General features: G+C 42.8%; 1 protein-coding gene across 1 annotated transcript; it reads right to left on the bottom strand.

Annotated features, from left to right (window-relative positions):
- Nucleotides 1-1,078: 1,078 nt before the first annotated feature.
- Nucleotides 1,079-21,135, bottom strand: TBX22 (T-box transcription factor 22). The gene is made up of 8 exons (XM_030210527.1): nucleotides 20,973-21,135; nucleotides 20,421-20,577; nucleotides 19,572-19,673; nucleotides 18,148-18,322; nucleotides 16,964-17,128; nucleotides 16,760-16,824; nucleotides 15,038-15,123; nucleotides 1,079-1,689 (listed from the first exon to the last, which is right to left on the bottom strand). Exons 1-8 carry the CDS (start codon nucleotides 21,133-21,135, stop codon nucleotides 1,079-1,081), a joined length of 1,524 nt encoding a protein of 507 aa, XP_030066387.1.
- Nucleotides 21,136-22,923: the final 1,788 nt, after the last annotated feature.

The following is a 22,923-nucleotide window of genomic DNA, read 5'->3' as shown; positions in this document are numbered from 1 at the left end:
ATGATAGCGGGGATGGGACGACTTCCCTATGAAGAAAGATTAAGGAGGCTAGGGCTATTCAGCTTGGAGAAGAGACGGCTGAGGGGAGACATGATAGAGGTATATAAAATAATGAGTGGAGTGGAACAGGTGGATGTGAAGCGTCTGTTCACGCTTTCCGAAAATACTAGGACTAGGGGGCATGCGATGAAACTACAGTGTAGTAAATTTAAAACAAATTGGAGAAAATGTTTCTTCACCCAACGTATAATTAAACTCTGGAATTCGTTGCCGGAGAAAGTGGTGAAGGCGGTTAGCTTAGCAGAGTTTAAAAAGGGATTGGTCGGTTTCCTAAAGGACAAGTCCATAAACTGCTACTAAATGGACTTGGGAAAAATCCAAAATTCCAGGAATAACATGTATAGAATGTTTGTATGTTTGGGAAGCTTGCCAGGTGCCCTTGGCCTGGATTGGCCGCTGTCGTGGACAGGATGCTGGGCTCGATGGACCCTTGGTCTTTTCCCAGTATGGCATTACTTATGTACTTACCTTTTGAAATCTATCGCCACCGCAACTTGTCCGACGGTGGACAGTGTTTCGATACCTGCATCAGGGACTAGCGGTGCTCAGTATAGGAGCTATAAATTCCAATAACTAGAAGAGCTCAGACATGCTGCTGCTCTCGCTTCTCTGAAACATAGGTTGTTTTATGCCGATGATTGAGATGCAGTACTTATATAGACCGTAGCTCCTGAAGCAGGTTTGAGTCTACTGAGGCTTTTTCCTCCTAATGTTTACCAGATTATAACGCTTCTCAGGTGTTTAGTGTATGGATTTATAGTTGTGGTTTAGTATACACGGTATATACCATTATTCTAATTATTTATGCATATAAGTGTAGCACCCATTTTTTAAAATGACTCCCTTAATATTTGGAAACAGGATATAGGAATCAGTAACCAGTCACCATGCTCTTTAAGGTAGAATTGCATCTACCTTAAAGAGCATGGTGACTAGTTATTGATTCCTATATATTTTGAGATAAATAAATGATAGTTGCTTACATGTGACTGCTTTAGAAAAGATATCATATCTTTCTTTAAAGACAGCGATTGGTTGTTGAATGCCAATGGGAAAGATTACATCTTCCGTCTCTAAAAGACGATGGAATGTTGTCCGCCACCTTATAAGAGTTTGCAGCATTTATCAGTCTTGATGGCACTGGAAAGTTATAACCATAAAAGCTGTAAGGAGGATGTAAGGAACAATTAAGTGCTTCCCTAGTGATGGGACTTGCAGGACAAATGTTTCCAGATGTGTGTAACCCATACAACACTTGACTGGCAGAGTCTGGTGCTTGTACACAATGGCTGCTCAAGTCTTCAGATTTTCCATGTTTGAAATTTGTTATGCCAAGAGAAGACAGCATGGGCACATCCACCGTGATTGGTGGCAAAACCTGAGGACTGGCAGTTCCCAATTTTTCATGGCTTGGAAAAACAAGAGGTTGTTGTCGCAAAATACTCGTGGGACAAATCTTGTAGCAGATGGGTAAACTGAGACTGTGTAAGTAAGCTTCTGGGCATGCAATTCCAATGTGGCTTGCAGACAAGTGAAACGTTGGAGGTGAGCAAGATGGTGAAAGCAAGGCGTTCATTGGAGAAGGAGTTCCACCACCGCAGGTCACAGGTGAGGAACCTGAGCTTCCATCTGAAAGATGACAAAACAAGTACACCCATAATACAGTACAATTTATAATACTTGCATAAGTCATGTTTCATGTAATTCAGAAATCAAGACTTCTCCGCATAAAGTCACAGAGGCACAGGACCAAAACATTTGCTTAGTCTTTTTATTTGTGTTTCCCCACACATTCATGATTTTTGTGCACACTGTATGCAAACAAGAGCATTTTTGTATGCACAAATCAGTTGCATGCACACTGATTCATAAGTATACATGTGCACAGGTGACTTGTGCACACAAAAAAATCCCCATATGAACTGAATGCACATCCCTATTTCCTAAATATCCTAGATAACCCTGTGCATTGTTTCAAACTGCAATATTACTGAAAATGTATGTGTGTGACGTGGCCAGAAAGTGTGAAGGCCCATTTTGTATAGAATGTTGAGACTGGAATTGAGATGTCCAGGTCAAGACATGCTCAATTCCAGTAGTATTTTACAAAAGACTCTGCCAAACGAGGAGCTTTTTATAAAATAAATACAAGGACATACAGGAGTGCACGTGTATTTGCTGATATGCACAGTGGGAGCAGCCATTTTACAAATATGCACATGGAAAAATTAAGCATAATGAAACTGGCAGCTTCCAAGCAGAAGTGCTGGCCCTTCCACATTGAAGTGGTTATTTCATAACTTCAGCATCTAAGTGGCGCTGCTTCCACATGTAGCCATCTCATTTGACAAACCTATATGTATAAGTGCTGCCAATTAAGTAGTGAGGCCACAATTTCTTTTTCATTAAGGAGGCAGAAATAAACAGGGGATTAAGGAGAATTATTCCTTTAACCTCCTTGTGTAAACCCTTGAACAAAATTAGCATCTTTAAAACTCTGTGCATGCCTCTGAGCTGGTGGAAAATCCAATGGGAAAATTTGTTTTGCATAAATGTTTACTCATACATGAGTAGATTCCTCTTCAACAAGGCCTACAATGAGCACCCACAACCTCATTATGTCACCTCACCAACCCTCTCAACTACGAAAGCTTACCTTATACAGCTATCCAATTCACTCCCTCCCTTCTTCCCTCTTCCCTTTCTTGATCGCTACACACTACTAACTGTATCTGATATCCTGATATGACAATGTCAACAAATCTATGTAAGCCACATTGAGCCTGCAAATAGGTGGGGGAATGTGGGATACAAATGCAAAAAATAAATAAATAAATAAATAAAATTTACAGCCCGCCCGAGCCCACTTGCTATCACTGCATGGTGTGGATTACCACTTGCAAATTGCAGCTTTCTGAAATCGCCATTTCATATGTTAAATGCTGCTATTCCTTCAAAGAGATGTTTTTAAAATAACCACTATAATATATTAATAACATTTTATGGGTCCTTTTACTAAGGTGCGCTGAAAAATGGCCTGCGGTAGGGTAGGTATGTGTTTTGGGCACACAAAGATCCATTTTTCAGTGCGCCTGCAAAAAAAAACCTTTTTAAACATTTTTGCCGAAAATGGATGTGCAGCAAAATCAAACTTGGCGTGCATCCATTTTGGGTCTGAGACCTTACCGCCAGCCATTGACCTAGCAGTAAAGCCTCACGCAGTAACCGGGAGGTAATGACCTACGCACATCAAATGCCACTCAGTGTGTGTCCGATACACAAATCCAAAAATAAAAATTATTTTTCAGACACACATATTGGATGTGCACCAAAAATGAAATTACAGCACGAGCCAGGCGTTAGCCAGGCGGTAACTCCATTTTGGAGCACATTGGGCACGCGTAGACGCTTACGAGGCTTAGTAAAAGGGCCCCTATGTAAATTATTTTATGCTGCTGTGTGCAACTTTTCTTAATGCTGGAAATAAGCCAGAGTGAAGAGAGGACAGAACAATAATAGCAGTGTAGCATGGCTATTTCAAATACAAACAGTATTTCAATCTGCTGATTTAGCCTGTTTCCATTTGTATTTTTGAAATTAAAATGAAGTAACTCCATAGTGTTTTGGAAGGAACAGTTCCCCATCATGTGCTGGGCCTACAGAACAAATCTGGCAAGGTCATTGGTGAGTGTTTAAAGGCCAAAGTCCGCTTACAGTAAAGCAATAACCAAATAAATTCCACCTACTGTCACTACCTGTTTATGAGGGCAACAGAGCAAAGGAGTGATTAGTAGAGTGCCTGGAGCCAGTTCTGTTCAATAAGTTTTGTCAGCAGCATTGCGGAGACGGGACTGTGTAAAAGTATGAGCCACTAAGTAAACTTTCAGTCTTGCAGTTAACATTCAGGTCCTTAGCTATCTTCCCCCAAGACGTTGATAATTAAAATCGACAATTAGGATAACTCCTAAACCATCCCGCCCTCATAGAATGACCTTGCAAAAATCCTAATGTGTGTGTATGTACATCAAGTATATGTATTTGCAGATTATAGGGCTGATATTCAGCCAGTAGGAGGCAGGTCGGCTAAGTCTCGCAGTCAGTGCTGAGCCCGGATATTCAATACCAGACCGATTCTGATGACCATCATTGAATATCTGGGGGTGGGGGTGAGGCAGGGTTGGCTGCTATAAACTGAACCAGCATTAATATTCAGCACTGGCTGGTTAAGTTTATAGCAGTCAAAGATAGGCCTGCTATTTCAGCAGCCCAATTTGGCCACTTAACTTGGCCGGCGAAGCACTGAATAGATAGCTGGTTATATCGTGCTGACTGCGAATAACTATTTCCTGCTGAATATTCATGGATTGCCAGATAAGTGCAATTTAACCAGCCAAGAGCCATTCCTGGCTGGTAAAATAGCGCTGAATATTGGCCGGTATGTATCTACATCTATATACATATAAAATATATTCAGACCACGAGAGATAGCTGGACTGTTTCCCGCGGTCAGTGCTAAACCCGGATATACAATGCCGGTCCGTTTCCAGTGACCACCACTAAATATCCGTTTTAACTTTGACCGGTCCAATTTTAACCAGCCATGCTGATATTCAGCGCTGTCCGCTTAAAGTGAGACTGGCCAAAGTTATTCCACCTATTGTGGTGGCCAAATATGGCTGCCAAACCTGGCCGGTTGGGTATTAAAAGCAGCAATCTCCAACAGCCATTTCCCTCAATAATTTTTTTTTTAATAACCAGAAGTTAAACATTAGGTGGGAGGACACATAGCCTAGAGTTCAGGTATAGCTTTGTAGTCAGTAGAGTAGCCAGATAGTCGATTTATGGCAGGCCCGAGACCAAAGTGGATGGGCCACAAATTTCATGTCTACCCTCCCTAACTAAAACAAAACCCAAATTTAATTTCTGCCTCCCTTCCCAGCGCTCCCCCAAAGTAAATGAAATACCTGTGCTTGTGGGGATCCCCAAGCCCCGCCAGCCAAAGACCTCTTGCCCACCAAACGAGTTTACATCTTGGGTGGCAATGGAAACTGTCCCTGACCCCGCTGCAGCCAACTGCTGGTCTCCGCATATACTCAGTTTTGTACATGTGTGAAAACTGAGCATACACAGTGGGGGGGGGGGGGGGGGGGGGGGGGGTCTGCAGGAGGTGAAATTTTGTGTGGGCCTGAGCCGAAATTGGGTGGGTCCTGGTCCACTCAGGCCCACCCATGGCTACACCACTGCTTGTAGTTAGAGCAATGGGTTGAGAATGAAGGAAGCCAGGGTTGAAATCCAACTCCTTGTGATGTTATGCAAGTCACATAACCCTCCATCGCTTCTAGTACAAACTTAGAGGCCCTTTTCCTACGCAGATAATGCAGCTTTTTCCTCACGGTAGAAGGTAGCATAGGTCGGCACTATTGTCTACCTCATTAAAAAGAGCTGCAAACAGTAAAAATGCTGCATTAGATACTTAAAGCAGGAAAGGGTGGGAGTTGGCAGGCAGACGTGTGACCAGTTTGGTAGTACACAATAGCTGTCACAACTACCAATAGCACAGGAATAGACAGTATATGCAGTCAAACTATCGGCAGTCTGGTCAGTGGCGTAGGAAGGGGGGCGGGGGGGCGGTCCGCCCCAGGTGCACGCCGCTGGGGGATGTCGGCTCCACGCTGGTGCACTGCCCTCTCTGCCCCGGAACAGGTTACTTCCTGTTCCGGGACAGAGAGAGCAGTGAATCAGCGCGGAGCCGACACACCCCAGCAACGTGCAGTCGGGGTGGATCGGCCCTCCTGCCCGCCCCTCGCCGCAGGTATGCGCTCCGGGGGGAGGGGAGGTATGCGCTCCGGGGGGGGGGTGCGCTCTAGCGGGAGGAGGGTGTGCCGTGCTGCACCCGGGGGGGGGGGGGGTGTGCAGCAGCGACCCGCCCCGGGTGTCAGCTCTCCTCGCTACGGCTCTGAGCCTGGTAGCATATCATGCTGTCACTGGAAATGTGGTAGTGCTTCCCAATCCCCCTCGATTAGATCCCCAACCCCCCTCCAAGTACAATCCCAACCCCGTGATCAGATCTTCAGATCCCTCAGACAGTACCTCAACACTCCCACTCCCACTCCCTCCCCCAACACAAACACAACCCTCCGATCCAACCCTTCTTCCAGAATCCCTGCCTCTGACAGAAAACCCTGCCCCTGAGCCCTATCCAACCCCCCAACCCCCTCTGGTATGTACCCTGGGGTCTCCATTGGTGGGGCAGTGGTCCTGGGTGGCAGTGAGCTTCTTCTGCTGCTACCTCGGTTGGTGCTTTAATCCAATATGGCACGAATGGCCCCTATCGCTAGGGGTCATATTCCATATAAGGAAGGGGTCGGGGTTGTGTGCTTGGGGGAATTAGGGGTCTGATCTTGCTGGGGGGCTCAGTTGTGCTAGGGGAGGAAGCTAGGAATCTGATAGGAAAGTCAGGAGTTGTGTCTTGTGGGAGGTGGTTGGGAATCTGATCAAGGGGTTGGAATTGTGCTTGGGGGGAGCCGGTGATCTGATTGGGGAGGGGGTTGGAGTTATGCTTGAGGAAAGAAGTGGGAATGGGTAGCGCTGCCATAGTTAGCTCTCATATTCTGCCTTAACACACAGCCACTGGATTACAAGTCTGGGCCGATATCACAAAGGCTTGTGTTGTTGGCCCAGGAATGTAATGTGCTGGCCATGCATTAACTATGTCCCCTGTATGCTAAATGCAGGGCAGATTCAAGGCCCACTCCTTGCATTTATCACAAAGGCTTTGCACTCACTGCACATTAAGTTTTGCTTTTAACATAAAGTAAGTGCAAAACGTACTGTATTTTAGTCAAAGGGTCTCTTATATTGTAAGCCTTATGGGAATAGGGAAATGCATACAGAGATACTACTGAAAAGGTGTGAACTAAATATAAAATAAATTAAGTAAAATTGCACCCTTCCCCCCTTTTCTGGTTTGTTTGGTTTTGTGATTGTCAGGACATATTGTTTTGCTTTCACTGTAGTTGCTCTTTTCTGTCCCCCTAGAGGTTACTGCCTCGTCTGACTAATAGTTAAGTCAGCTTTGTGCACTTGATGCAAAGATCTACCATAGACTTGTAGGAATAGTTTGCCTTAGCTTGGAATGAAATGAATAAGAAGGTGGGATTGGCAGTAATGTGAAATTTCTCTTCCCCCCTCCTCCAATGGACATGGATCATGGGGAGGGGGTGGGGTATTTCGTTGAGAGAGGGTTCAACTATCTTTCTCCATCCATATTCTCACTCTCTCGTTCATATACACTTGCACTTTCTCACACACACTCTCTCTTACATGTCCACTCACTTTCTATTACTCTCTCATCCTTTCCTACCCCCCCCCCCCCAGCTAGTGTCAATTTATCTTTCCCCTCCAGACTCAAACCCTCCACCAGTTCAGCTGCATAATCTCTCCCCCTCAGCCCATTCCCTTCCCACTAATCTGTCTCCCCCATGCATGCAATCCCCCCCCCCCCCCCCCCAACAGTCCATCTCTCTCCCATGGAATAAATTGCCTTTTTCTTTGAAAATTCAACAGAACACTGAATCATTTAAGAAAATGTTAAAATGTCATTTGCCAAACCATCTTGTTGATTAATGATGCTTTGAGTACTCTGCTGCTGCTGAATGTATGCTGAATCGCTGTTATTGTATTAATAGTCTGTATTGTGTTTTTATTGTTATTGTGTATGTTGTGTTGTTACCCGCCTTGCATATAAAGTGGGATACAAAAAAACATAAACATTCCACTCTTTCTCCTCCCTGAAGCCTCGGATGATGTCATCCAGAGAGCCCAAGCAACAGCAGCGCGAGTAGACCTGCAGCTCGCCACCCCGCACGCCAACAATTGTCCCCCCTCCACACACTCTCAGACACACACCGCTACCCTCTCCAACAGACACCGCTACCCTCTTCACCCCCCCCCCCACATTATACACAAACTCTGCCACCCTCCCCACCACCCCCACCACCACCCACATTATACACAAACTCTCCAAGGCACAATCACCATCTTTCTCTCTGACACAGACTCTCTCTGACATCCCACTCTTTCTCCTCCCATCTTCCTTCCCCCAACATTCTCCCTCCAGATTTCATCTTCCCCATCCAGGCTTTTTTTTTCCACAGCACACATTCTCCACCAACCCCCATCCTAGGCAGTTTAGAACCCCACCCACTTTCCACCAGTAAACCTCCACCATTCTGCTTCCATTCTCATCCTCTCTAAGCAGGATCTCCCCCTAATCCATTTGCTAATGTATCTCTTTTTTTTTTTCTGGAGGCTTGCTTGAAACATTTGTTCTGTTTTCTTCTGGCACTACAACAGCTCTCAGTGAGTCTGAGCCAAGTGGTGTTCAAAGCCCTGTGCTGTTCTCGTCTTGTAAGAACAGTGTGGGAATTGGGCACCATGTACTGGCAGCAAGCTTTTCAAGAATTTTTGGCTGGAACCAAAGCTCTCCCTCCCCCGACCAAAAGCAGGCCACACTCCAGCCTCACTCTGCCTCCCTGAGCAAAAATGGGCCCCACTTCACCCCTGAACAAAGGGGCCTTTCTCGGTCCCCTGAACAAAACAGGCCCCCTCCTGTAGGCCCCTCGGTGCCATTTTTGGTTTTTGCTTCATCTTCGGGTGAAACCGCATGGCGAAATTTGGCCACAGATTTAGTCTTGAAGTAGTTCAAGAAAAAAGTGACAAAAATGGTATGGGGTTTGCATAGCAAGATATACGAAGAGAGACTTTCTGACCTGAGCATGTATAACTTGGAGGAAAGGAGAAAGAGGGGTGATATGATACAGACAGTCAAATATTTGAAATCCACAAGCAAACATTTTCCAGAGACAGGAAGGTGGTAGACCTAGAGGACATAAACTAAGGTTGAAAGGGAGCTGACTCAGGAATAATGTCAAGATGTATTTTTTCACCGAGAGGGTTGTAGATACCTGGAATGCCCTCTTGCAGGAGGTGGTGGAGATGTAAATGGTAACTAATTTAAAAAATGAATGGGATAAACACAGAAGAATCCTGTTTAGAAGGAATAGATCCAAAGAAACTTAGCGAAGATTAGGTAGTAACACCTGTAATGGAAAACAAAGCCAGTACTGGACAGACTTCTATGGTCTGTGCTCTCATCGTGGCTAAATAGATTTGGATGGGCTGGAGTAGAGCTATTCAGGGGCTTTGACGAAAGCTTCAGAAATTTTAGAACAAGGACAGTACTGGGTAGACTTCTACAGTCTATGCCCCGAAAATGGCAAGGACAAATCAAGATTGGGTATTTTATATAAAGTATCACATACCATACGTAATGAGTTTATCTTGCTGGGCAGACTGGATGGACTGTACAGGTCTTTATCTGCCATCATCTACTATGTAAGAAAGTGAGGGAAGAGTGCATATTAGGAGGTACATTTTTGCATTGCTTCATTTTAGTGTGCAACAAACATCTTAGCATGCACTAAAATGAAACAGTACTCACAAATATGTTTACTGCATGCTACTTCATTATGTGTGGACTCCAAAATTATGCAGGCTAAAGTGAAAGAAAGCAAAGCAACACTGAAACAAAATGATATGAAACTAAAGAAAGAAATAAAACTCTTTTCCCAGCATGCCCCTGAGTTAGATGAGAGCTTCTGGGGCTTTCAATGGAGAACAATTGATTTTGGTGTAATTAAACTCTGGAATTCGTTGCCAGAGAATGTGGTAAAGGCGGTTAGCTTAGCAGAGTTTAAAATAGGTTTGGACGGCTTCCTAAAGGAAAAGTCCATAGACCGTTATTAAATGGACTTGGGGGAAATCCACTATTTCTGGGATAAGCAGTATAAAATGTTTTGTACATTTTTGGGATCTTGCCAGGTATTTGTGATCTGGATTGGCCACTGTTAGAAACAGAATGCTGGGCTTGATGGACCTTTGGTCTTTCCCAGTATGGCAATACTTATGTACTTATGTGCATTTTAATTAATCAGAGCACATTTCAGTTATAATCAATATGTTCAGTGAGTGCCTGGGTGCATATACTTCCATGTTTGCACTTTCTGCCTAGGTAACTGCGTAACATAGTAAATGTCCACACAAAGACCTGCACGGTTCTTCCAGTCTGTCATCAAGGTGGACAGAATTAAATGTGACACTCTGCACAGGTTCCACTACTTCATGGTTAAATACTCCATCTCTCCTGTCCAATCTTGGGGAATAGTCCCTAGAAGCCTGCTCGGCACCGGGCCTACTTCCCAACTACTGGAATTGCCAAGGTCCACTGCAGCCTTGATCCTGTTCTGTTTTTGCCATTTGCGGGATCCAGACTGTAGAAGTCTGCCCTGCATTGGTCCTACTTCTCAACCTCTGAAGCTGCCATCAAAGCTCACTCCAGTTATGAGATCATTTGAGTTTTGCTTTAATTGGATTCCATCCTTTTTCTATATAGTGCTCCTCTGTCTTTATCTCGTGCATTCTTGCATTCCATCCCTATTTCTGTCTTCACTACCTACCACAGGAGGGCATTCCAGGAAGCCACCACCCTTTCTGTGGTGCTCCTGAACACAAGATGGGGAGTGAACTTTGTTGTGTAGTTTAACCCACACAGTGTCTTGGTCAGAATTGAAAATTTGATAAAATATTTCCTGTCATGTCTTAAATTCTACTTTCCCGAGTTCACAGCTTTACAATCCTCGGACCTTTTTCTAATTGCGTTAAACCTGGCCAAAACTCATTGAAGGTGGATTGAATAAGACCAGCTTACACAGATAAAGAACCCTGAAAAAACCTAATCAACTACCTAGGTTTGTCTAATGGGAGAACTGGCACTGACAGTATTTTTGTGCTGCTTCTTTAACAACTGTCAAAATTCCAAGCTAAGAGACCTGTCATGTGAAAGAGATTTAAATTACAATAAAAGTGTTCATAATTAGTAGCATTTTTCACTGTGTTAAAAAAAAAAAAACAGAACAAAATAAAATATGTTTGCTTTGATTCCCACTGTAGCTCCTTATGACTCTGGGCAAGTCACTTAACCCTCCATTACCCCAAGTACAAAATAAATACCTCCACATAATATATGGACCACTTTGTAATCACAGAAAGGCAATATATCAATTTTTATTTTTTTTGGTACCACATATAGAATCTAGCCCTGTACTACAAGCACAAACACCTCTGCTCACTTAGGGGGTCTTTTGCAAAGGTGTGCTGGTGTTTTTAATGCATGCTAAGTTTTAGCACGTGCTAAATGCTAGAGACACCCATATATCCTAACAGCTCTCTTTAAACAGGATCTGGACTGCAGTGTGACTGAGTACCTTAGAGGTGCTAAGATTTGTGCCCCAAGCATGGTATCCGGCAGCTGAGCTGTACTCCTGATCAGGGGCATAGCCAGACCTCGCGGTGGGAGGGGGCCAGAGCCCGAGGTAGGGGCGCACATTTTAGTCTGCCACCCTGCCGCCTCCCACCCCCCGCCTTGCCACTCCCCCCACCACACCCCACAGCAGCAAATACCTTTGCTGCAAGGGGTCCCCAACCCCCGCCAATCGAAGCCTTCTTCAGCATGCTCAGTTTCACTTAAAGGAACGTGCAGGATGTCAGGAGGAAGAAAGAGCATAGGGCTCCTATCTGACTGCCCTACCCTTATCCCTTATTTGTCCTGTCTGTCTGTCTTGATTTAGATTGTAAGCTCTTTTGGGTAGGGACTGTCTTTCTTCATGTTCAATTGTGAAGCACTGCATACAACTGGTAGCACTGTAGAAATGATTTGTAGTAGTAGTAGGGCAGGGAACATGGCGTGCAGGAGACCAGCACTGAAGAAAGCTTCGGCTGGTGGGGTTAGGGACCCCCGCCAGCAAAACCAGGGGCCCGGATGAAATTTGGGGGGGGGGGGCCAGGCCCCTGTGGCCCCACCTAGCTATGCCACTGCTCCTGATATGAACAGTGGTTGTAAATGAGCACCTTAGTCCAGTGGTTCCCAAACCTGGTCCTGGAGGCACCCCAGCCAGGCAGGTTTTCAGGATATTCACAATGAATATCCATGAAAGAGATTTGCATGCACTGCTGCCACTGTACTCAAATCTCTCTCATGAATATTCACTGTGGATATCCTGGAAACCTGACTGGCTGGGGTCAGGGCCGCCGAGAGCCAGAGCCAGGCCCAGGACAAGGCCGCCCCCGGGGCCCCCCACCACCCGAGGTTGTCGCTGCCGGGCCCCACCACCCGAGGTCACCGCCCCCCCTCCACCCACTACCAGGCCGGGCCCTGCACTAACCTTAAATGCCTCCTTTCAGCACGTTTGCAGCAAGCAGCAGCAGGGCAGACCTCTCCTTCCTTCCGTGCCCCGCCCTCACGGACGTTACGTCAGGCGAGGGCAGGACACGGAAGGAAGGTGTGGCCTGCCCTGCTGCTGCTTGCTGCGAATGTGGTGAAAGGAGGCATTTAAGGTTAGTGCTGGGAGCGACAGAGGGAGGGCGGGTCAGACTGCGGTGTCACCGGGCCCCCTCCAGAGGCCCGGGCCCGGGGACTTTTGTCCCCCCTGTCCCCCCCTCTCGGCGGCCCTGGCTGGGGTGCCTCCAGGACCTGGTTTGGGAACCACTGCCTAGTCATTTAAATGTCCTCAGACTACTGACTATATTAAAATAACCAGAGAGGTGAAATCTTTCCTAAAAAGACACACTTTCACTGTTTTCCAGAATCTTAAATAATCCTGTATTCCTGAATGGGCTGCTATCTATCTATCTATCTATCTATCTATCTATCTATCTATCTATCTATCTATCTATCTTCTTATCATTTCTATAGCGCTACAAGGCATACACAGCGCTGTACACCACACACAGAAGACAGTCCCTGCTCAAAGAGCTTACAATCTAGATAAGACAGTAAGCAGACAGAACAATTAAGGGTAAGGGAATAAAGAGGTGAGGAGAAAGGACAGGGTAAGTGAGTTAGGAGTCAAAAGCAGTTGTAAAGAGGTGGGTTTTGAGTTTGGACTTGAAAATGGCTAAAGACGGGGCTACATTGTTAAATGCCTGTTCATAAAGTATGGGGGGGGGGGGGGGGGGTTTCAGTGAAAAAATATGGAGCCTATTGTTTAGAGCTGAGAACCAAGGAAACCAAATCACACTGATGATTCTTGTGATACTGGGTAAGTCACTCCACTCCTTATTCTATAACCTTTAGCACCTAAATGTAAGAGTTATTTCAGCACAAAAATTAAAAGACCCTCCACTATGAAGTAGAGAGTATAACATTGGATAAGCAATAAGAAGCCACAATAAATAGGGGGTTGGGGAAGGCAAGGGGAGGAGGTGGAATGGTTATGCATCAGTAGGGAAGTTTTGGGAGCTGGTGGTGCTTCAATATTGTGCTTTCAATTGCCAGGGACAGGCAGGGTGTCCTGCAGAGTTTGCCTGTCCCTCACTATTCAAAATGTGATAATGAGACAGCACCTCCCACTGGCAGGAGTATAGGTGGAGGAATCCTGCTCAGCTTAGAAGGAACAGTGCCTCCAGGACAGGGAACGTAACTCATGGTGAGCTACTACTGAAAAAGTCATGAGCTGTATCTAAAAATCCCTTCCCTTCCCCTTCAGTAGAGTGGCTTGGGATGGCTATAATTAGGCTTAGGGCCAGAAGGAGTTATGGGATTAAGTAAATATCCTGCTCCCTCCACATACAATCTACACAATTTACAAAAGCAAGCTCAATCTAAGCAATTTACAATCCAAGCAATAAGCATAAAAATTTGCACTAAATTCTTTAAAGAGCCAGCCGCCAGTGTAGATCTTTTAAAACAAGGGTCATCCCGTTCCCATACAGTTTGTGGTCGTAGGATTTTGCGAATGTTTGAAGATAGTGAAGTTTGAAAAGCACAAATAGGATGACACATTTCTGGCTGGACCCTTAAAGCTTTCACAACTTACTATAATTCTACTTGAAAAGATCGTTTTGGGGTCCTTTTACAAAGGTACGGGAGGGCTAACGTGTGCCCGGCGGTAATTTCGATTTTGGCATGTGCTGAATCCTGTGATAGAAAATATTTTCCACCAAGGAGGCATTCCCGGTGGTAATCAACAGTGTGCCCATGTTGGCTCTCGCTGCATAGTTACTGCATGGGTAGCATGTGAGCCCTTACCACGAGGTCAATGGGTGGTGGTGGTAAGTGCTCAGGCCGTAAATAGGCACTCACTAGTTTTAATATTAGCGCAGGCCCATTTCCTAACCTATTAAATAATTGCCTTTTTCCCAGTCATGGTAAAAAATGGCCCTGTGCGTGCCTAAAAGATGCGCCTACACTACCGCAGGCTACTTTTTACCGTGGCTTTGTAAAAGGACCCCTTTATGCTTTGTTCTTCTTTCATTTTAGTGCATTGCATTCCTTGAGAAAAGTGCCAGATTAACAGTAGCGAAAAATGAAGACATCCTTTGAAGACCAGCAGCCAGAATTCACAGAAATGTGTGAATCCAACCAAATATTACTTGTGTATACTAACTTCCTCTTATCCCCCATCCCTAACAACCCACAGAATAGAGACACATATCCAGATCTTTGCATGTACTATACTTCAGTCCTCCTTAGAGAGCTCACCTCTAAAGTAAGACAATCCTTGGCCTTTCTGCTGAGGAATACTAAGACCCCCTGGAATAGTGATTTTGAGTGAGAGGGATGATTGAATCAGATGGACTACTCATTTCAGTAGACAAAAGAAAATATTTTCCAAAAGCAACAGCAACTTTTAGTCACTACCAATTTGAACTAATAATGGTCATTTCTAAATGGGGGTTGATGATCTTTCAAAAATTCACAGTGCTGAAGTCCTATAGACAAGGGAATGATTATACAGTAAGCTGCCTTAACAATTTTAGAATGTAGTTTCGTTCATTGGTATTACATGGGTAATTTTTTTTAAGTCTGAGGTTGTTTTTCATCAGTATCTTACAGATATGCTGTAATAGTTTCACTTACCAGATGTATCAGTCCCAAAGGTCTTAAAATCTAGAGTGAGAGGTGACCTCCAGGGATATGTTTCTAGAAGTCCATCTAATGCGCCTCTGAAAATTAAAAGTACAGATCTTAGCATATTTGACCGTAAGAAAATTTTGCATCACAACATAAGATAAGCCATGCGCTGAGTCAGTCCACAGTCCATCTCCCCAAACAGTGGCCAGTCTAGGTTACAAGTGCCTGACAGATCCCAAAATGTAGATAAAATTTCTCATAGCTCATTTCCAGGGATACGAGATGAGTTTCTGGATAATAATTTTTTTAAATAGAATTTTCCTTCAGAAACTTATCCAAACCCCTTATGTCCCTAAAGCTAAATATACAGAATTACAGTGGAATGATCATCATGCTTTACTAAAATGCAATAAACAGTTGCTACCACGCATTTTTAACACGCAGTGATAGTGTAGTGTATTTCATTTGTCCTTCACTAAGGAAGCACTATTTAGGGTTTAGACAGTGCATAAACAGACAATTTCCCCTCCCCCCCCACTTACTAAGCCGCGTGACAAAGCTGACACAGCCTATTCAAAGTGTGTCGGTGTTAGCGCACAGCAGCCACTAGTGTAGCTTAGTAAATGTGGGGGAGGGGGTAGACTTTATATTGTAAACATTGAGATCCCGATTTTACCAAGCTGGGATATACATGCCTAAAACTGAAAAGAAAGCTCATAGCAAGGGGGTATGATCTGGACATCTTTTGGGTAGAATTAGGGCAGGCGTAAAAAAATAAATATTTATTCGCCATTTCAGATGGGGAATGAATATTTATGTCCAGAAAGATCAAATCCCAGGTTTACACCTGCTACCTGAGAAATCTAGATTTCAGGAAAATGTTCATATTGAGCAGCAGTGCTCTCCTGGAAGGATTAGAGGACTTCACCCCCTTAATCCCCCCCCCCCTCCCAGAAAGTGAAACTGGCAAGGGATAGGCTGTGTGACAGCTTCCAGAAAAATAAAGGTCTGTTTCTAAAATGCCTAAATTAAATGTTTATGTACCCTTTTAAACCTGTTGCTATTTTAAAAGTAATATGTTTACACATGCATAATGCAGAAATTTCACATACACCTCTAGAATTGTGAAGTTTGCATTTATGATGACATCAGTGCTGATTTTTGTCTTAATCTAATCTACTTTTCATTTTAAACGAGTTAATTAGCATAATTGTGCATTTTAACACATAATTGTGCATTTTAATAATTGAAATGTAATCATTTCAATTATTAAAATCCATGTTAATAGTGGTAACGCAGACATTTCATACATGCTTTTACGCTAATATTTTTAAAGCATTGAATGGAGGAGCCAGTGGATCAGGCAAATGTTTTAAAGCAGCAGGCCAAGAACTGGTGATAAAACCAGTGTTCAAACTCTACTGATGCTCCTTGGACCTTGGGCAACCCACCTCAAGTTCTTTTGCTTCAGGAATCAGCTATGTCTGGTAGTTATTAAGGTGTCCAGTTAAGTAAGGTGCTAGTTATTTCTAAGGCAAATGGTGGCAGCCCCCTGGGGACAGGAGGATATTACTATACATGAAACTTTCTTGAACTGCCAGGAAAAGGCCTGAACAAAATCCAGATCAATCGTAGGCTCATATATTTCCACCGTAAAATATTTTAAAGAATTCTAGTTATTAAGGTAGCTATTTTAAACAACTATTTCAAGCTTGTAATCTACAATACCTGTTTCTTCCAGGGTCTCTAAATCCTTTAGCAAACGGATTTCTGTCAATTTTCAGTTTAGTAATCTACAAAGAAAAAAAAAAGGTGGAACCTCATCATCAATATAAATCAAAATCCTTGCTGAGATAGACCTATTTGCGCTGCCGTTTCTTCCTCATCTCTGTGGCGTGTTAGCTCTGTCCCGGGGCCTCTGGCTCTGCTCACCTGCTGGTTTTGATAAGCCGTCACTGTCGTGAATTCCGTTTCTCTAAAGACGAAGGTTTTAACCCCTTCTGCAGGCAGAGACTGAATCTGAGACAGATCAAATCTAGGATCGTGAAGGATAAGGTGGATCCTGGGTTTATACTTGTGCATAGACTGCAGGATAATCTGTAAGAGGAAAAAGGAGAGGGGGAGATAAAGCAGCATCGTTCAGTCGTTAGGATTCCGAATGAAAACGACATGAATTACATTAACATACGATTATTTTGGGTAAGATTTCCATACTTAACCCGCTTCGACTTTTGTCTGTTTGACGGGACTGAAGGGAACTACCCCAAGAACAAGATTCCAAATCAAAACGACATGAATTAAGTAATAAAAAAAAAAATTATATCATTAATATATGATTATTTGGGGGAAGATTTCCAAACTTAACCTGCTTCGACTTTGTGTATTTTTGACAGGACTGAAGGGAACTATCTCATGGTTAAGATCTCCTGTAATCAGAGTCTGGGTCTCACAGAAGTAGTTTCTCCGATAGACTGCAGAGTTTAACCCTTATCGAAGTGGTACGGTGATGGATTTGTAAGCAAAAGGGGAATATCGCACTACAGCAAAAACAGTTTGACTACTCCATTGAACTTTCCCTTTCCAAAACAACTGTACCCTTCACGTCCACCTAAGAAACTGAAGCGATTGCAGCCCGGGCTGTATAACTGTATGCTGAGCAAACTAAATTATAAAACTGAAGTGATTGTTAATCTGGAGGACACTTAGCAGCAGTTTAATCACTGCATAGCCATCAGTTACCACCGCCACGCCTGGGAGATGTCTTTAAAACGACCTGGGGGGGGGGGGGGGGGAGGGGAAATGATTGCCCAGCAATCTCACAGCCTAAGTCTATCCCATTTCAGTGCTAGAAAGAAACCTCTCCTGATTATCACGATATATTAGGAAGTTACCTAATTGTACAGGTCTATTGCACGCCAGGCAGTATTTGGCAAACGTTATAACTCCCATCATCATTATGTAGATATCTCGAGTGCTGTAATGCAGTGGCCACTTACACGTCCACAGAAAATGATAGATTAGCTACATGTCCGTATTTGTTAAGTTAGTAGCTGACAGAATGTATATTTACAAGGCCGCGACTGTTACGTGTAGTGGTTGGCAGAATGCACACCTACATGCCCTTTGTCGTCCATTTCATTATTGGTGAGTTTCACCCTGTCAAAGCTGATGATCTGCCTCATCCAGGTTTCCCCAGAACAGGGCGAGTCCGGGTGGATGCAGAGTCTGGGCGTTATGCACGAGTGATCCGTGTTTCCAGCAACCATCCATTGAGAACTATGATAGACGTACCTTCAAGGGGGGAAAAAAATAACTCTTAAAAATAAACGTATTGCCCCGTAGGAATATTAGACTATCTCCAGAAAATGGAATGGGTTAAAGCGTTTAATAGAAAGCAGCGTCTGTTTAAATATAACGTCAATTCACTGTCCTTTGAGAGTTAGAAACAAAATATCTAAATTGTCTTCAGAAAGTGATGAAATGCCAGAGAGAATGAAGCGTCTGGGGAGTCAAATAATCTGTTTTGGATTTCCTAACACAACCACAGAGGAAACAGAACTAGTTAGAAAAACCTGCTTTAAGAGATTTTTTTTCTTTCTGAACGACACCAAATCTTAGGCCATTCTATTTAATTTCTGGTGAAAATAGGCCAGGGATTTTTTGTTTTTAATGCAGAGCTGAATAACAGCATTGTACAGATCCTGTAGTGAGTACAGAACAATGTTTCCGAGCATCACAGCCTGTGTTAGCAGCTTCTCTAAACCGGTAATCCTCGCCCACGATTTAGATCACTCCGCCCAGTATCCCAACTACGTATAAATTTGAAATATATGTGTTTAAAATATGTTTCCCAAATAAAACCTTACGGTTCTTATTTTCCCCTGTAGTTAAGGTATTATGCTTTTTTTGTTTTAGAACCTACGTTGTTACCTTGTAAACATATTTCCACTGGCCACGTTTATTTATCTAGCTGGCTGACAGGAAGCAAACGGAGATGTTTATATTAAAAGAACACAAAAAATGTTGTGATTTGAAAGAAAATTGGAGCTGCTTTTTTTTTTTTAAAGGTACACAGAAGTAATCATCTATATACCCAATCGTCCATGAAATGTATGAACTGATCTGTCTATAGGGGAAAATATACAAATTATATATTACACATAAATCATAAATATATGAGTAAATATAGGGGAAAATAAGAATCATGCAGTTTTATTTAGGAAACACATTTTAAAGGCATAGATTTCGATTTTATAAGCGAGAGAGAGAGAAAGAAATGTATGAAGTTCCTGCTACCATTAAGGTAAAAAGTCAGAAGAGATACATTTGGTTTTGTTATGCAAATAAAAGTCGTATTTAGAATCCTAGTTCGTTTGATTCTTTGGTTGTGTGTATTTATTTTTAAAGAATGTTCTTTTGAATCATATTTAAATTACTGTCCTGGGTGCTTCCGTGTCCTCCCCCCCCCCCCCCCACCGATATTTCCCTATATGCACCTGGGAGAAAACTTTTGAAAATAGGCCTCTTAGTTCGTTTTTACCTGTATCTCTTGGAATCCACAGGAACCACGTCCATCGCAATATAATATTGCTTCATTGAATCCAGACCTTTTACTTTCACTCGGACGGAAGGAAACATTCTCCTACATCAAAAGATTTTTTTTAAAAAATACATTAGATATTGCGTTACGGACTTTTAGGGTTGAAAGCAGTTGCCTAAAATGCTATTTCCGTTTCATTTAGGTGATTTTTCTAACAGTGTTTAGGGTGCTGGAAGGAATGAAAAGTGAAGTCCCCATTGTAGACGCGAGACAGGTTCAGAAGGAGCACTTCAACGTCCTGCACAGTGCCCTGGGGGCTCTTTCAATATCTCCAATCATAAATGGCAGAAACCGGAGTTTAACGGAACTTTAAGCATCAGATCATGATGACATTTAGTGTAAACTAGCCGAGAGAGAAACACAATCTTTGCATGACAACATTAAAAGAATGGCTAAATTTTATCTTGTTGGTTAGGAATGCTCTGAGCAATAAAATCAAACCACTGAATTATCCACGGACTTTCTAAATTCCGTTTTTATGTGCATTGTACAAACAAAATAATGCAGAAATTGTATCGCCATGTAGGCAAGATCTTGCAAGGGGGCCCGACTTACTAAAGCTATTTCTCAAACAAGCTTAACTTAAGGTGGGTGTATTATTATATTGCCAGCCTGACTGCATAATACATGCACATTCGACATTTGTATGAACTCATCCAAATATTCGAAAGATCGAGCTCCAAACATGTAGAATTTACAACATTTCAGTCACTAATTATTATTACATTTATAGAATTCTGAGCTGGGGAGACTGAGTCAGAGCAATGCAGTCAGAAAGTTACATTATACCTCCCGGCTTTGGTGATGATCATTTCGGTTCCGATCTCGTGAAATCTCTTCCAGAGTTCGGATCCCTGTAGCTCCACTTGAACACTGTCTTTGGCTTCCGGGATCTCACGATCAGTCGCCGAAACAGAAGAGGAATTCTCGGGTCTCTGTCGCTTTTCTGTCGGAAACAATAAAATGGAAAATAGTTACTGAGAGATAAAGGCAGACCGGGCCCATTCGGAGGTAGCAGCGCTTCTCAGGGCATCTGGCCACCAAATTCTCGGAATACATCTGTGCTGCTTAACTCGGTACTGGTGCCAGAGAAAGCAGCAGGTCTGAAATGAATGCAGAACACTTTCAATAGACGTTCTTCTATGCACGTATTTTGCCACTGTTAAGTTTAAACACAATACAACGCAGATCTTTTATTATGATGGTTGTCACTTTTATTTGCGCCCTCGTCCCGTTTTCTGTGGTGGGAGAGAACATGTTGTAGAAAAAGCACACGTCTCCTTGAAGAATGGATCACGCTTTACCAAACGGTTGCAATGAGAAAAAAAGTTTAATACTAACCGGCTTCGTCTTTTTTCCTAGATGTCTTGCATGCCTGATCTTCTTGTCCTTTATCCGGCTGACCCTGTTGCTTGTCAGTCGCACGTTCCTGAAGTTTTCTTTTTGCAGATTTCCCCACTAAAGCCTCCACGGAGAAAGCATGGGCTCTGGAACTTAAGGCCATAACGGAACGGGCGTAACCCTGGCCAGGGGAAAAAAAAACTTCAAACCAGTTCCTTCAATGTGCAAGAAAATAGCTTCCGAAAGAAAAAAAAAAAAGTAAAACAATTTTTATTTCCTTTTCTGGAAAAAAACAAAATTAACAGCAAAAAGTACAAATCCTCATCATGAACGTTCCTTTCTTTGAAGAACGCTTAGTTAATGTACATTATGTGTATAATCAGCTAAATCCCTCGATGCATTTTCCTACTGGTTCTGCAAGATTGGGCAAGGGGAGGATTTTGAGGGGAAAGTCCTGCCCTCAATGGCAAACTGCGCTCCTCCAATAGGGAGCTGGAGTGAGATTGATGCTGGTGAATCCAACTAAGTTAATGCAAGACTCCGGTCTGCACTGCAAACTGTATTGGGAATGGTTTAAAAAAAAAAAAAAATATATATATATATATAGGAGCACACAGACTGACACTTCACAAGGGAGAGAAATCGAAGGAGAGAGGGGTGGATAAAAATGGCACCATTATTTATTAAATCTTTAAAGTGAAAGAGACCGGATGTAAACCCCTGAGGACACTTTCTCAACAATAGTGCAAACTGAACCCAAAATGCATAGATAGACCTACCTTTTTGCCCAATTAAAGAAAAAAAAACAAAGTTTTACTTTTGCAAGAGGGGGAATAATAGTTCAAACGTTCTTACACACTGTCCTAATTTGCAGAGGAATTTAAATAGGAATTAATAAACATCTCTTCAACAAGGCATACAGAGAGAACACATGCCATAGCCTTACAAAACTACCTCACTAACCCACCCGGTTATTAAAGTCCACCTTCTATACAATCCTGCTTAACACCTTCCTTCTCTCTTCCCTTACTTAATCTTTTTACATTACTAATTGTATTTGACATCCTGGAATGACTATGTCATAACAAAACTCTGTAAGCCACATTGAGCCTGCAAATAGGTGGGAAAATGTGGGATACAAATGCAACAAATAAATAAATAAATAAATAAATAAATAAATAAATAAATAAATAAATAAATACAATTAGTCAACAACACTTGGCACCACATGGAAACCAGCTGAAAAGACTAATTTTTTTTCAGTTCGCAAGGACGAGCAAAAAGAGTGATGGAGGTTTAGCCATCAGGTAGCCTCCGTGATTTTTCTTTTAGACGTTTTGAAGCAATTAAAAAAAAAAAAAGCCAGCGGTTTAGATCGTCCAGATCATGCATTTGAGTACAAAAATCTGACTTCAAGGAATGACAGGAAAAGTACAGTAGTACCAAACTGTACAGAAGTCGAAATGTTTATTTCAAATTACCCTTAAAACGGCAAATTTTAAATGGACATGCCTTTTGGGAGGTAACAGAGTAAGTTACAGAAATCCGAGGATCGTCTTTTGGATGCTACGGGTGAGCAAACCCTCTAATTGCTAAGTACTATCCAGTTCTGTGTTGCTCTTTTGTGAAAATTTCGCAGGATTTGTTAGAGGAAAATATCCCTATTATATTCGAGGTAAACACAGACACAAAATGATACTTTTAACATTTTTTTTTTCACCAGATTAAAACTGGTGCATGAGTTTTAACCCAATAAGGAAAAAAAACAAAACAAAACAAAAATAGTTATGCACGAGTAAGGCCCCTAAAGCTCTATTGTCAAAGTGGCTTTACTGTTTGTATTAAAGACCTGATATAACAGTACAAATAATCTCAATGCCTGGTTTTCAATATATATTTTTTTGTGTGTGAAAAAATTCCTGGAACAGTATTCTACTCATTGTAAAACTTA

The sequence above is a fragment of the Microcaecilia unicolor genome, chromosome 7 (assembly GCF_901765095.1).
Source record: "Microcaecilia unicolor chromosome 7, aMicUni1.1, whole genome shotgun sequence".
In the NCBI taxonomy this organism is placed as follows: Eukaryota; Metazoa; Chordata; class Amphibia; order Gymnophiona; family Siphonopidae; genus Microcaecilia; species Microcaecilia unicolor.
The sequence above is the reverse complement of the archived record's forward strand: the minus strand, read 5'-3'. Positions and strand labels throughout refer to the sequence as shown.

Coding starts and splice junctions, on each gene's coding strand:
- TBX22 (XM_030210527.1), bottom strand. CDS start 21,135: ATGGCCTTAAGTTCCAGAGCCCATGCTTTCTCCGTGGAGGCTTTAGTG. Junction 18,323..19,571: donor GTGGATTCCAAGAGATACAG/GTAAAAACGAAC, acceptor CCCCCCTTGAAG/GTACGTCTATCATAGTTCTC. Junction 16,825..16,963: donor CGGCTTATCAAAACCAGCAG/GTGAGCAGAGCC, acceptor TTTTCTTTGTAG/ATTACTAAACTGAAAATTGA.